The 13,821-nt window shown below is 48.6% G+C and overlaps 1 protein-coding gene across 2 annotated transcripts; it reads right to left on the bottom strand.

Annotated features, from left to right (window-relative positions):
• Window positions 1-1,173: 1,173 nt before the first annotated feature.
• Window positions 1,174-12,287, bottom strand: ATXN1L (ataxin 1 like). Of its 2 annotated transcripts, none has more exons than XM_003791385.3 (3): window positions 12,175-12,287; window positions 10,225-10,286; window positions 1,174-8,755 (listed from the first exon to the last, which is right to left on the bottom strand). In XM_003791385.3, the coding sequence occupies exon 3, from the start codon at window positions 8,636-8,638 to the stop codon at window positions 6,572-6,574; it is 2,067 nt and encodes a 688-aa protein (XP_003791433.1). In that variant the 5' UTR covers window positions 8,639-8,755; window positions 10,225-10,286; window positions 12,175-12,287; the 3' UTR covers window positions 1,174-6,571. The 2 variants fall into 2 exon arrangements, with proteins under 2 accessions (XP_003791433.1, XP_023369846.1); XM_023514078.1 differs by having other exon boundaries at window positions 1,174-8,758; window positions 12,175-12,263.
• Between the last annotated feature and the right edge of the window lie 1,534 nt (window positions 12,288-13,821).

Raw genomic sequence — 13,821 nt, 5'->3', positions numbered from 1 at the left:
GAGCCCAGGAGTTGGAGGTTGCTGTGAGCTGTAATGCCATGGCACTCTATCCAGGGGGACAGCTTGAGGCTCTGTCTCAAAAAAAAAAAAAAGAGTTCAAGTGAATAGTGGTGAAGGCTTACAGTGAAATGGTTACTCTGGCAGTTTGTATGGCTGCCAAACTGTGGAGGAGACAAGAGCTGAGGTCATTTCTAAAAAGTTTCTGTGATGGTACAGAACAAGCACAGAACTTTCCTAGCTGCACCAAAGGTTGTGTACAGTTTAGATAATTATAGATCTTGAGGTCCAGAAGGAAGTGCCCTAGTTAAACTGTAGCCAGAAAAATTAACTATGCCAGGAATGTGGACCTCTTCCAGTATCATGACAGGGAAACTTGGGCTCCTCTCTGGCCTCCACAGGGCCGGTGCTGTTTAATTGTGTCAACTGACACCCACCAAACTAGGGTTAATTCCTACCAGGTGTGCTGAAGTATTTGTTCTGAAACTACATTTGCAAGAAAGTACTTAATCCAAATGCCATTTTCCCACAGAGCTCCATGCTGAAGTCCTATCTGGGATGCTTCAAAATGGTTGCACTCATTACATGCGAAAGATCATTCTGAGCATGCTACAGGGATTATCTCATTTAATTTTTACAACAAATTCTGAGTCCATACAAACTGAAGAGTTAGGTATCTGTGTTCAAAACTGCTCTGCCACTTACTAGCTGTGTAACCTTGGGCATGTTATTTAGCCTGTCTTGACTTCCCCATCCACAAAATGGAAATACTGCTATAAAGCACTATAAAGCATGCTTTATATTAGGATGTTTTGTGGCAGATAAAATGTACTATAAATGCCACTTACAAGTGGCAAGCTTTCTAAGTTGTAGGCAGTAACAATGATTGGGGCTGACTTCCTCCAGCAATTTCTGGCAGTATTCCTGAATAAAGAGCTGGGGGAAAGGCCAGGAGTGAAGACACCTTCAGATCTTTGTAATTGACTCTAACATTTGAGTCTACAGGTAGACTCCCAACAGATGGGAGCCCATGCTTCATGCCATCGGCCCTGAGCTCACCACACAAAGATGGTACCCATTTGTGCTCCATTGTAAATGCTCCCAACAGGGATTCTATCCCCCACCCAAAAGCCACCACCTAAGACTGGGATAGGAAGAAGGCGCAAACACCAAAAGGAAAAGCTAGTAGTTTATATAGATAGATATATAGATATATCGATATTGATAGATAATTGTGTTTACATAGTCCACAAGTTAAATGCAGGTATCCATAAGAAGAGCATTAACAATAAAAATACAATCTGTGTGTAGCCAAGTACAGAGACTTAAAATGGTAAAACAGCAAAAAGGATTTCACAAAAGTACAAATATACAGTACAAATTGATTTATTTAAAACAGTTACAAAAAAGCACAACAAAATAGAGATTATCCTTAGAATTATTAATGCTTTGTTAAAGATCAGGTAGGATTAGAGGGTAAGAAACGGTGTTGGGTGGGGGAGCACCTGACTAGTTCTAAGGCTTTAGATACAATGCAGTTGATTACATATTAATTCAGCCATTACATACTGGGGATAGTAGTTGGGGGATCAGTAATTTATCTACAGGGAACTCCTACACAAATCAGATCCAACCAGACCTCCCCAGTGCCATCCTCCTCCACTCTGTAGAACCCTAAAGCCACCTAGATGACAACATTCCCATCCATCTTTCTCCACCCCATTCCCTATTCACATATTCTTCCCTCTCCTAAGGTGCTGTGCAAGCTGAGAGCAGTCTGCTCTCTGCAGCTGGAATAGATACTGTTTTGGCTACAGGGATCCTGTGTGACTAAGAAGGTTATTGGGGACAGCCTTATTTTAATACTTCAAGTTAGTCATGAGTATGGTCTCTTCCCCAACACAATCTAGATTCTCTTGAATGCAAGTATCAGCAAGTGAGGGATCAACCCTGCCTTCAGCAATACCAGCAACACACTAACCACTCACAGCTCACAAATACGTGCAAACTCCCTGTCCAGGGGGGTAGGTGTAAAACCACTGTGTCATCACCGCTCTCGCTCTCTCTGAAGAACCTCGGTCCCCATGACAGTCATAAAGACAGAAATAAATGCAAGTTTGACAACAGGTAAAGGCACATGGGCTGCTGCCACACACTGCAGACAGGAACCCAATCTGAGGCCATTTTCACTGCTGGGCATTTGCAGTGGAATGGCTTTCGGGGTCACACAGACTGGGTTTGTAATCTACCAGGGAGGGATTTAGGCTTAACAGGAGACTAATAAAGAAAACTTTAGTGTGAAAAGTGCATTTATGACTACTGTTCCTGCTGGGGAGGCAGTAGGACAAACCACAACACCTCTCTTCCTTCCGCCCCAGGCACTGTGCATAGTCTGCAGGTAAGGAGAGAGTGCAGTCAACTTCAGCATCTCAAGGGCCAATGTCATCCTAGGCCCAGACTAGGCTTCTGATCCAAAGAAGGATCCTAGAGTTGAAAGAGCAACTGACAGCTGCAAAGACCCAGATGATTATTTTATTATTGCATAATGCAGGAGACCTTCCCTACTCCAGGGAGCTGGAGGATAAAGGCTTCCCAGCAAAGGGTTAATAGGTTCCTGATCAATATCCAACCTCCTAAGTTTCAGCTCTTCAACTGTAGTGTACACTTTTTCCCATCTGCAAGGTACTGTAGCTTCAGTGTGGTTTAGTAAACTTAGTCGGAGGAGGCCAAGATGTCGCTGTAAAATTTGACCTCTGTCCTATTTACTTTGTTTATATGACTGTGACCTAATCTCTCACGGCCAATTCAATTATTCAGGTTATCTTTACTCCAGTGGAGCCAGGCTCTTTGCCAGCCAACCCATGTCCACTTTCACCTCCAGTGTGAAAACGCAACTCTTCGATATGCCTGCTCGTTGTAGGTCTAAATCACACCACCATCCTGTGGTTCTCCTTAAATCACTTATGATGCCCACTTGTAAAAATAAAATTAAATCCTACTTGAAGAGCTATTTCAGCCAAACTTCAAGTCCTCTCCCAACTCCAGAGTCCATGTCACTGGAACTAGATGAACCTTGCTGGGATATGGCCCTAATTTCCCCTTCATTTAGTTTTTAAAACAGGATACAAGATACCATAAAGGAAAGAAATTACTACAGAAAACACGATTAGGACCTCTTGTCTCCTTCAAGATAGACATTTGGAGTCAAAGGGCTCTTGACAGCACTGAAGCCATATCCCTTGGGATTTGCCAGTCCATCAGCAGCATTTCATACCATCCCTGTTCAGTATGACTTTGCCATAAAATAACACTGGCACAGCACAGTTAAGAATGAACAGAAAGCCTAGATTTAATCTACATGGCCAAAGACATAGAAAGACCAGACTACAGAGGACAACAGGCAGGACACTGAGCAGGAGTGGCAAAGCAGCACAGAGCAAAGCCCTTGGTGTTACGACCAGCTAGGACCAAGAGTGTAGAAGGGCCACTCCAGATGTGCTGGGGCCCCTCCCCTCAGGTACAAACACTCTGCTTTTAACTCCCAGAGCTCCTTCCCCACACCAACCCCCTCCCCCATGTACAGTAATCTTGAAAGGAATGACAACCCAAGACTTAGGTTATTACCCATCCTTTACTGGATTCCCCTTCTCCTGAATTGGTACGGACGTTTCTGTACAGTGCCAAAGAATGAGCCGTCCTCCTTTCTATCCCTAAGCTCTGGGAATGTCCTACCAATGACAAGGGACTGGCTCTAGCCTTCGTCAACTGCTTATTCCCAAAAAGCTGACAACATCTCCACTAAAATGTTCATTCCTTAAAAACCACTCTCATGTCTCTTGCAAACTTAGGATATTCCTGTAAGGAAGAATGGACACACCACAGGTTACTCTTATTTCTCATGCCTGGAAGAAAAGGTTGAAGCAGAGGGAAAGGGCCAAGGAGGATGCCACAGCTCTGACCAAGATTTTGAGCACAGGCCTTCTTTTCCTGGGGGACCATACTTTATGAAAGATACCTTTGCAGCTCAGCAAAATTGAGTATTAGTAAGTTACATAGGCATGGTATATTATGGGGGCTGCTAGTATTGCTTTACTAGCAAAAGACACAACAGAACAGTAGCAGAAAGGGCCCAACTTGCCAAGTTCCTCAAGAATTTCCCTTTCCAGGATTCAGCAGAAGTCGCCTGGCTGGATTTAAACTACTTGGCTGGTATCTGATTAGATACAACTTTGCTCCCATGATGAGGAAGCTTGGTTGGTGTCCTTGGAGGATGCTTCTTGAGCATCTATTGTGTGCATGTCACCATATTCAGTTGATGAGACTTCCTATGAGGAAGAATGCTTGCAAGAAACCCATGCAAACAATAAGCCTTAGGAATGAGCTGCCACGAAACAGCTAGAGATGAGGCCCTCTCTCAAGGCTCTCATCTGAGAGGATTCCTCAAGACTCAACCCCACAGGCCCCCACTGTAGGAAACAAGCCAGAGAAAGCAGCATTCAGAGAGAATGGGGGACAGAGAAGGGAAAGGACATGATCCCAAATGCAATACAAGGTTGGTGTTGGTTCTGACATGAACTGGAGACTGAAGTACTCACAGGTCAGCAGATTCCTGTGGATGGATCCCCAAAGGCTGAGTGACTAGGTATTTGCTTTCAAGGAATAAAACCGTGAAGCACAGGGCTTGTAGCAAACAAGCCAGTTTCAGTCCCTCTGTACCCCCAGGAGAACAACCTTTAGCACCTGAACACTAAGAATGACTCCATTCTCAGAACTTCCCCTCCCCTCAGGAGGTAGGTAAGATTATTTATCCCCATTTGGAAGCTGGGGAGGAAGTGAAAGAGCAAGAGGTCACAAGACTTGCCTACAGTCTTTGACACAGCAGAGATCAGACCTTAGAGGTTTGGACTCCTGGTGACAGGCTGGGCCTCTATAAAGGATCATACCCTGGGAGAAGCCTAACCAGAGAGCTGGGTGGACAATACCCTGAGTTGCCTTTAAGAGTCTTAAAGACCCCCAAAAAAACAAAAAACCACTCACCCACCTGAAAGCTAGTGGGGGAGCCTAATTCCCAATACCCAGTGGAACCCCACAGTCTGAGCTGATGCTGAAAGTTGTGAAGAAAAAAAACGTGGGCTTGAGACATAGGGGGCAAACGCAACTAAGATTGCAAATACTCTTTGCAGAGGAACTATACCACCACAAGGTGAAACCTCTTCAGGTATTTAAACGTTATCAAGACTATCCTCTTAGAGCTGGCGGGAGGAGAAGATGGCTTGGAGATGCTGGGAGAGGCCATAGAAGAGGATGGGAGGGGCTGTGTAAAAATGCCAGGATGGGCATTGCCTGACCAGGTGCCATTTGTCCTGGCCCAGGGCATAGTTCCCTTCTTATTTCTCCACCAAGCTGTTTTGGCAGTGGAAGAGGAGGGGACATGACTGAGTTTTTAAAAATAAAGACTATATCTGAAGGGGAAACCAGAGAGACCCCTACACACCAAAATCTAGAGGTCTTGGTCAGAGTGGACAAAACCAGTTTTGCAGAAGAGGAAAGGCAGTGCAGCTACAAATGAGGCCCAGGTCAAGACACCATGCAGAAAGGTCAGGGCAGCAGGAGGGTGGGGGAAGCGCAGGCACTTAGGCACAACATAGACAGACAAAGGCGGGGTGTAGGTGCCTAGAGAAAAGGGTCCACTGGTTCTTTCAAAAGTCACCATTACCAACCAAAGATTCAGTGAAATTTCAAAGCAGGTCTGGCATGCTGAGTTGGAGGAGCTTGATGAGGTCAGCTCCTTCTCCAGGAGGCCTGCCTGGAACTCAACCAGCCTGGCTCTCAGGTCTTTCTCCCAAAGTTCCCTGACAGGGTCCACAGCAAGGCAGTACTTCACTCTGAACCCTGGAGGAGCTTCTCTCTCTCCTGCCCCCAAGCTGCTAGAAGCCTTGTAGGAGGAATGGTGAGGAGAGGTGGGGAAGGGCTGTGATGCAGAGAATCAAGCAGAGTCCTTCGGTGAGTGCTCCTCCCACAAACCCAGCCATAGACATCTGTAACAAAGTCACCCTTTAAAGTGCACATCTCTCACAAGAAGGGTTCTGGGTGGGAACCCTCTTATTTCCAACCTTGGGGCCTCCTGCCCTTCCACACAAAAAAAGAAAAAAACCTTCTGACAGTTTAACTGCTACTATAAGCTGTGGATCATCATTTTTGGCTCTTTCTATACTCCCTCCCCCTGCCACCTGCTACCAAAGCATGGACTTCCCCTTGCAGGAGCTAGGGATGGGGAGGAAAGAACAGGGAGGCCCTGATTTTGGAATGTTTCTTATCCTATGTGCACCCCCTTCCTTCCATTGCCCACGTCCGCTGCTCCCCAGCACAGTACTCTCTGGGGCTGCCCAGAAAGGATGCCATGGGGTAATAAGCAACAGATTCTGCCTTGGGAGGCTGACTTCATGCCTCCTCTTTCCCCCAAAATCTCACTGCCAGGAGAGCCATTCCCTGCTCGTTGTGTGCAAATCCTCTGCCTGCTCACAGTGAGGCTTAGCTCTGGGGTAAAGCCCCAGTCTTGGTCTGGGAAAGAGGTTCATTTTCCCGCATTGGAACGCCCTTCAATGGACAGCTTTACCTCCTGTGGAATGAAAGAGGGACGGAGCAGTGCAGCCCGTGCCTCCTCCCCTTGCATGCTGTATCTTTGGAAGTTCGGGGCTGGCCAGCAGGCCTGAGCACCAGGCTCAGGCTGGGAGGGCTCTACAACACGGGAGCCCTCTCCCGGCTGGCTCTTCCCCTCACTGTCACATAGCTCTCTGGGTCCCAAGACTGTCCTCTCAGGCCTCTCTCGGGGGGGACCCAGCTGGCCTGGGGGAGCACAGCTGGCCTGAGAAACTGAGTTACTGTTCAAGCTCTGTAAACTGATAGAGATGCAGACATCTCCCACCTGTAGCCGATGGCAGGGCAGAGAGAAGAGTTGTGCAGTCCGCCCAGGGCTGCAGGAGGACCAACCCTGGCCATATACAAAGAAGGGGTGCTCGGGGGGCACCTCGATGCTCACTTTGCTCTGCTGCTCACCAACCACGAAATGCAGCATGACAAATCCAGGCCATTGGCTCTCCTGAATGTCCACGACCGTGCTAGAGTCAATCTTCAGCCCCCCACTCACTTCGGCACTGCGCACAAAATCCTGGGTCTGAAGGTCCTCCACCCGCTTCAGCTCCCCTGTAGCCAGCTGGATGATGGCGCCTTTCATGAAATGGGAGGGCAAGTGGGAGGAGGTAATGGGGGGTGGCGTTGGCTCCTTGTCTGGAAAAGTGGCTCTGGCCTGCATGTCCAGACTTGATGCTACCAGGATCTCTGAGCCCATGGGCAGCAGGCCTGGGTCAGTTCCAGTGGGCACCAGGTTGCCATTGGCTACAACCACTGCTTTGGGTAAAGGTCTGTGTTTTACTGGTTCCTGATGGGACTGAGGGTAAAACCCACGGGTCTGATTTTTTTCTGGCAGCTCTGCTGGGTTCCTGGCTGACCCTCGCCCCTCACCCTGATGGTCAGGGGTATGATGGGACAGGTTGAGGGGGCTGGGTTCATCCTTCCTCTGAGCTGCCACCACTCGATAGTCCTGAGACGCTAAAGCGCCAACTACCCGCTGGACCTCAAGGTCAGTGTCTGGAGTCCCTCGGTGTGCTGGCGCTGCCACCTCTACCCGTGGAGTCTGAGAACCTGAAAACAGCTGTCCATCCACCACACATTCTACAACTGGCACCAGTCCCTGGCCTTCGCCCTTGGTGCTGGGGGAGTCAAGGGCTTCACTTTCCCGTCTTACTATATTTCGTTCTCGTTGTCTCTGTCCTCCATTGGCAGCAGCTGCTTCCAGAGCAGGCTGACCCTCCTGAGGCATAAGAACTGGGCTGGAACCTGCTGGAGGGGTTTCATGCAAGGTATACCCAGCAGGTAGCCTGGACATCTGATAATAAACAGGCATCCGGCCTGGAGCAAGGTCCAGTGGCTGAGTACTTGAGTGATGTGGCAACTGCCCAGGTGGGGAGGTGGCTGAGGGGGCTTTGTTAAATGAGTGGGCAGGCGATGAAGCCTGTGGGGGAGGAGTTGATCCTTCTGCCAGGAGTGAGGCATATGGCACAAAGTGTGGAAGGTGAGATGTGGCAAGGTTGGCAGAAGGAGAAAGGAGGGGACTCGGTAGGAAATTAGGTGGCACAGCATAGGGAAGGCTATAAGGAGACCCAATAAACTGCAGCGAGGTGGACGGGAGCTGAGCATAGTGGATTGGAGGATAATGGATTCCTGGATGTTGAATCAGTGAAGACGCTACATTAAATGTCGGGGGTAAGGGGCTCATATTCACCACAGAAGGGAGGCCAGTTGGTGAGAAGGTGGCAGGTGGCACAGCCACCTTATACAGCATGCCATACTGGTCCACCGTCAGACCGGTGATGGCCTCAGCTCCATCACCCCCCAGGCTGACTCTGGCTCCTGCCTGGCTCTGCCCGGCCACCACAACCCCTTGGGACCATTCAGAAGCATCACTGGAAGGTGTGTGGTTAGTGGAGCAGCTGGTTGTTCTCCCCATATCCTCGCTGGTCACGGGGAGGTCTCGTTTCTTTGGTGGAAGGCATTCCTGACTCCTCTCATGAACAGGTTTCATATTGCTTTGTGGTGTTCCTGGAGCCTGGAAAGGGTTGGCTTGCTCCTTGGGGCATCAGAAGGGGCTTCTCTGTGGCTTCCCTGCACCCCTCTCTGCTGCTGGCTGGGGCACCCACATCTGCTAGGGAACAAATCAGAGGCAAAGAAAAGTAACCCACAGATGAACCAAGTCAAAGGAAAGAGCAAGAACTGCACCCACAGAGTACGATATAACAAAGCGGAACGCTGGGGAAAAAAGAGGTATGAGAAAGGGGCAGACAAGGAGATTACCCACCCCATCCCACTCCACCCCCACTCATCCACCTGGGACATGAGACAAACAGGGAAACCACAAAGTGCTACAAGGATAAGCATTCAATGATGCATAAATAACCCAGGGGATCCACAACCCCAGAGAAACCAACAGCTTCACAATTAGTCACACCTTTCATGAGCACCTCGACTCTTCTCAGCCTTCTTCTTTAAGGAGCCTTTGAACACATGGTCTCTGCTGCTGGCTCTTTTTAAGTTTTTCCTTCTGGTAAGAAATACTAATGTGCCATCTTCTTTCCCTGAACATATGACCTCATCCTTTCCTTTCCAAGTCAAAGCTTCCTTTCCCTAGCCTAATTTGGGTTATGATCTCACCTACTCCCATCCCTCCTACTCCAATCTGGGCTAAACTGTCATCCTCCTCTGCCTCACATCACCAGTACCTCAAGGACTAAGGTAAGTCCTGAGGTCAGCTTGTGCTTTTTAAAAAACTTTGCTCCTTAAACATGTTATGAAAATTGCCATCTTCTTTGCCCCATGAAATGTACTACATTCCAACCTGAGCTCTATGGTGAGAGTGATTGTACAAAGTTTGCTCTACAACTTAACTGTTTTTCCTCCTCCCCAAAGAGCAACAAAACTCTTCTGAGCTCACAGAGACTTCCTATTCCCTAGTCTCACTAGACTTCTTTTCTTCTCATTTCCTTTTTTTAAATTCCCTTTCTTTTGCCAATGGCTACTTTCCCACTGTAGGTCTGCTCTAGGTACAACTTCATAAAATTCTGGTTCCATTCCTCTAAACACACCTGTTTATTTCTATGTCCGTATGATTCATAAGCAAGTTCTCTCCTTTCTCTTACTGTCACCTTTCACAAATAGTATGTCTAATATTATAAAGGAATATTTTGGTCTGAACAGTTCAATGCCCATGAATTTTGATGCCTATTTCTTCCAATCAGGCTCTAGTTCTTTGGATCTGAAAAGAGATTTCTATGACATGACATTCTGTCTTTCTACCTTTTTTTTGTTTTTAAGAGACAGAGTCTCACTTTATTGCCCTCGGTAGAGTGCTATGGCATCACAGCTCACAGCAATCTACAACTCCTGGGCTTCGGCCATTCTCTTGTCTCAGCCTCCCAAGCATTTAGGACTACAGGTACTTGCCACAACGCCCGGCTATTTTTTGTTGCAGTTTGGCCGGGACCAGGTTCAAACCCACCACCCTTGGTATGTGGGGCCAGTGCTCTACCCACTGAGCCACAGGCACTGCCCTGTCTTTCCACTTTTGAAACCCAGATATTTTTCTGCAACAAGGAATCCAAAGTGCCTTATTACCTGAGCTTCCAGTGGTGCTTTTGAGCAGCTGTAGTAAGTGTCCTCCCGGCTGTCTTAGGAGCCTAGAAGACAAAAATAGGAATGAAGTAAGCAGCAAGCTGACCTCTGATTCTCCCCAGGGTCATCATGAAAGGTAACTCCAAAGCAAAGAAAGGATGAGTCCTTGCTGCACCCTCTTCTCTAGAGGTAACAGCACATTTATCCAGAGTACCTAAAAAAGGTGAACAGAACGCAAAGCCATCTCTTAAATTCTAATTTGTAATAAGACAACCCGGGGGGAAGAAATGTCCATGTGTCAAATTTCATTGTTTTTCTTTAATATCATATTCTTCATTCTCTACTCATGCCTATTCCCAAAAGGTTACATTTACTTCCAATCCAATTTCAGTTAAGTGCACAAATAAAAATGGAAGACTTAACATTGTTCCCCTGTGAACAATGGGAAGCAGGAAAAGACTCCATGGATTTCACCTTTATTCAGGGCCTGGGAAAACACAGATGTGGAGGTTACTGAAATGAAAAAAGAGGTATTAGATGAAAAAGTACGATTATTTATGTTTCTGGGGCAGAAAAAGAGGTCAAGGGGGAGTCACTCAAGGGGAAGACTTATTAACAGATTTTCAAGGTAAAAAAAAAAAAAGCTGTGTGCATGTAAAATTTCTGGAGTGACAACTTTATACCAAGTGTTGTACCAGATGTGAAAGAAACTTAAAATGTCACGTAGGTCCTCATGTAGCTGTCACCAGGGAAACTAAACTATCAATATCTGAATCTACACTTGCTAGAAACGTTAAAGTACTAATGAATGGTGCCTAAACCTCTGAAAAGAGAGCAAGTAGTACCCGATGAGTACTCCAAGAAACTAATGAAAAACACAGCCAGCCTCAACCCAAACTAAAGGAGACAATTCTCTCTTAAGATTGGCAAGATGCAGGTGTATGGAAAAGGTAGGATAGGAAAACACAGTGTGGAAAGACAAATTCCTAATTCCGCAAACACAAATTACAGAGTGGACACAAATCATGCATCTGTTCTCTGCCAGCAGTTTCAGTAACTGAAAAGCAGTGAGCTTTCTCCTTCATTCCCAACAGAAATTGGAGTCGTATCTTCAATTCCAAAAGGACCCGAGCTCTCTGCAACTAAAACATGAAAGAAATCTTGCCTCTGGGTCGCTGAATAGTTAGCAAACAGACTAATAAAAGCAATGAAAGAGGCAAAAGGTCTGTGGGAAGGACAACAAAGAGCCAAGCCTGTGTGCCAGGTTCCCACAACGCAAAACAGATTTCAGAATCTGAAACCTCGGCCTCTGGAGAAGCTCAATGAGGATTTCTCAAGGGGAAGACGCCGCACGTAACCCCAACTGAGCTAACGGGCTGTTCCGGAGAGCTGCCAACGCTGCCAGCAGAGCTTGGAACGAAGCTTCTCATTACTCTTGGGTCGGAATCAAGAGGTTGAACTCAGCCGGATACCCGAATTTGCTGAGGGTGTGAGATGCGCCCAACAGAAAAGGGCGAAGCTTGTTATGAGACTAGGGGTTATGGCTTCCCATGATCCTGCAATCCTTGTTCCAAAAAGGGTAGGGCCCAAAATTGGGAATTCTGCGTTTAGAGAGTGAGGAGCCGACCCTTCACCAAGGAGGCAGGGGCGAGGCCCTGCAGGCGACGCTTCCTTGTTTGGGGACCCCTTCCCGCCCCGCAGACTCAGACACTCCGGCCCGCGAGGACTCAGCCGCGGGGACGCTAGGGCCTGGGACTGCCTTCCCGGCCGGGCCAGAGGGAAGCGCACGAGGGTCTGGGTTCTGCCCCTTTCGCTCCCTCTGTCCGCGGTTCTCGGGCCCCGGCCCGGCGGGGCAACTGGCTCCTGGGGGCCACTTCCTCCGGAGCTACGAGCCCCGGCCTGCCTGACCTCAGTTAGGCCAGCCTAGAGGCCACCAGTCCTGAAAACACTCACCGGCCCATTTCACAGCGCTTCCCGAGCTCCTCCCGCTAGTCCCGGAGCCGCCGCAGCCGCGGCCTCCGCCATCCCCGGCCCCGGAGCCGCCCCACACCCAGCGCCCCCCCAGCCGGGCGCCCTGAGATGGCGTAAGCTCGCCCCGCCCCTGGCGCGGAGAGATTGCGTCACGGCCCGGGCCAGAGAAGGTCGCCCAGGACTGCCCCGGACGGGAGGAGGCTGACCACCGCCTCGCCTTCGGCGCTCTCGGTGATGGGAAAGCAAGCTACTTTCCATGGGACCCGGTCGCGTGATTAGGGCTGAGCCTAGCCCCCTCACTCTGACCCCACAGTGACCCCTCAGTCTTTACACTTAAGTAAATTCTGGGGAATCCCAAACAGAACCCTGGGGCGTAGCCATCAGCGACCCCCCTTTCTTGGACTTCCGGTCCGGACTTGCAAAGCCTTCTCCTGGGAACCTGGGGAACCCCGAGACCACCCAGACCCGGGGCAGTAAGAAGATTCCTCCTGGGAAGCCAGGGGGAGATAGGAACTCAAAGAGTTGAGAAATGGCCTTGATCGTGGGCGGGATTTGGGGTCTAGGGGCAGAGCGAAGTAAGTAGTGGGAGACCTGAAAGAGGGGAGATTCAGGTTGAGAGGGGTTTAGCACAACGGGAAGCAACTTGGTTTTAGTGGTAAGGGGCTTTGACTACGTGATGCAATGTTATTAGGTTATCATTCGTTACATTACTTTCTAGCATTATGAACATCTGATTAATTTAAGTTAAAATAAAAATGAGACCTGGTGGTCACGCCTGTAATCCTAGCACTCTGGGAAGTCAAGATGGGTGGATCGTCTGAGCTCAGGAGTTCCAGACCAGCCTGAGCCAGGGGGAGGCCCGTCTCTACTAAAAATAGAAAAACTAACCGGAGGTTGTGACAGGTGCTTGTAGTCCCAGCTATTCTAGAGGCTGAGGCAAGTGGATCCCTTCTACCTAGGCGCAGGGGTCCAAAAACTTTTTAAACAGGGGGCCAGTTCACTGTCCCTCAGAACGTTGAAGGGCCGGACTGCGGGCCCCGGGACGAGTCAGCTGCTAAGCAGGACAGGCAGCGGTGGCAAAAACACCCGCTGGGCCAGATAAATGTTCTAGGCGGGCCACATGTGGCCTGCTGGCCATAGTTTGAGGATGCCTGACCTAGGGTGACAGAGTGAGACTGAAGAAAAAAAGTGCAGTTGGATTTGTGTTTGCATTACAACTACACACACAAAAAAGGTAGTTATGCATACTTTTCACAAAAACAAGAAAAATGAGAAAAAATAAGGTTGACTGCTGGAGAGGATTGGATTCTGAGTGGATATCTTTCCTTCGAATTTCTGCAGACTCTTCAATAAACAATTGATTTTTGTTTGGTTAAAAAGTATTGGTCTGCAGGCACATGGGCTCAGGTCTGTAATCCTAGCACTCTGGGAAGCTGGGGCGGGTGGATTGCTTGAGCTCAGAGTGAGTCTCCGTCTCTGGGTGTTGTGGGGGGCCCCTGGAGTCCCAGCTACTCAGGAGGCTGAGGCAAGAGGATCTCTTGAGCCCAAGAGTTTGAAGTTGCTGTGAGCGCTAACCCCAGGGCACTCTACCAAGGGCAACAAAGTGAAACTCTATCTCAAAAAAGTGGT

The sequence above is a fragment of the Otolemur garnettii genome, unplaced genomic scaffold (assembly GCF_000181295.1).
Source record: "Otolemur garnettii isolate 467f Iridium unplaced genomic scaffold, OtoGar3 scaffold00047, whole genome shotgun sequence".
NCBI lineage: Eukaryota > Metazoa > Chordata > Mammalia > Primates > Galagidae > Otolemur > Otolemur garnettii.
This window is presented reverse-complemented; position numbering and strand designations above follow the sequence as displayed.

Bases quoted from the DNA above. Each gene is read 5' to 3' on its own strand.
- ATXN1L (XM_003791385.3), bottom strand. From the start codon at position 8,638: ATGAAACCTGTTCATGAGAGGAGTCAGGAATGCCTTCCACCAAAGAAA.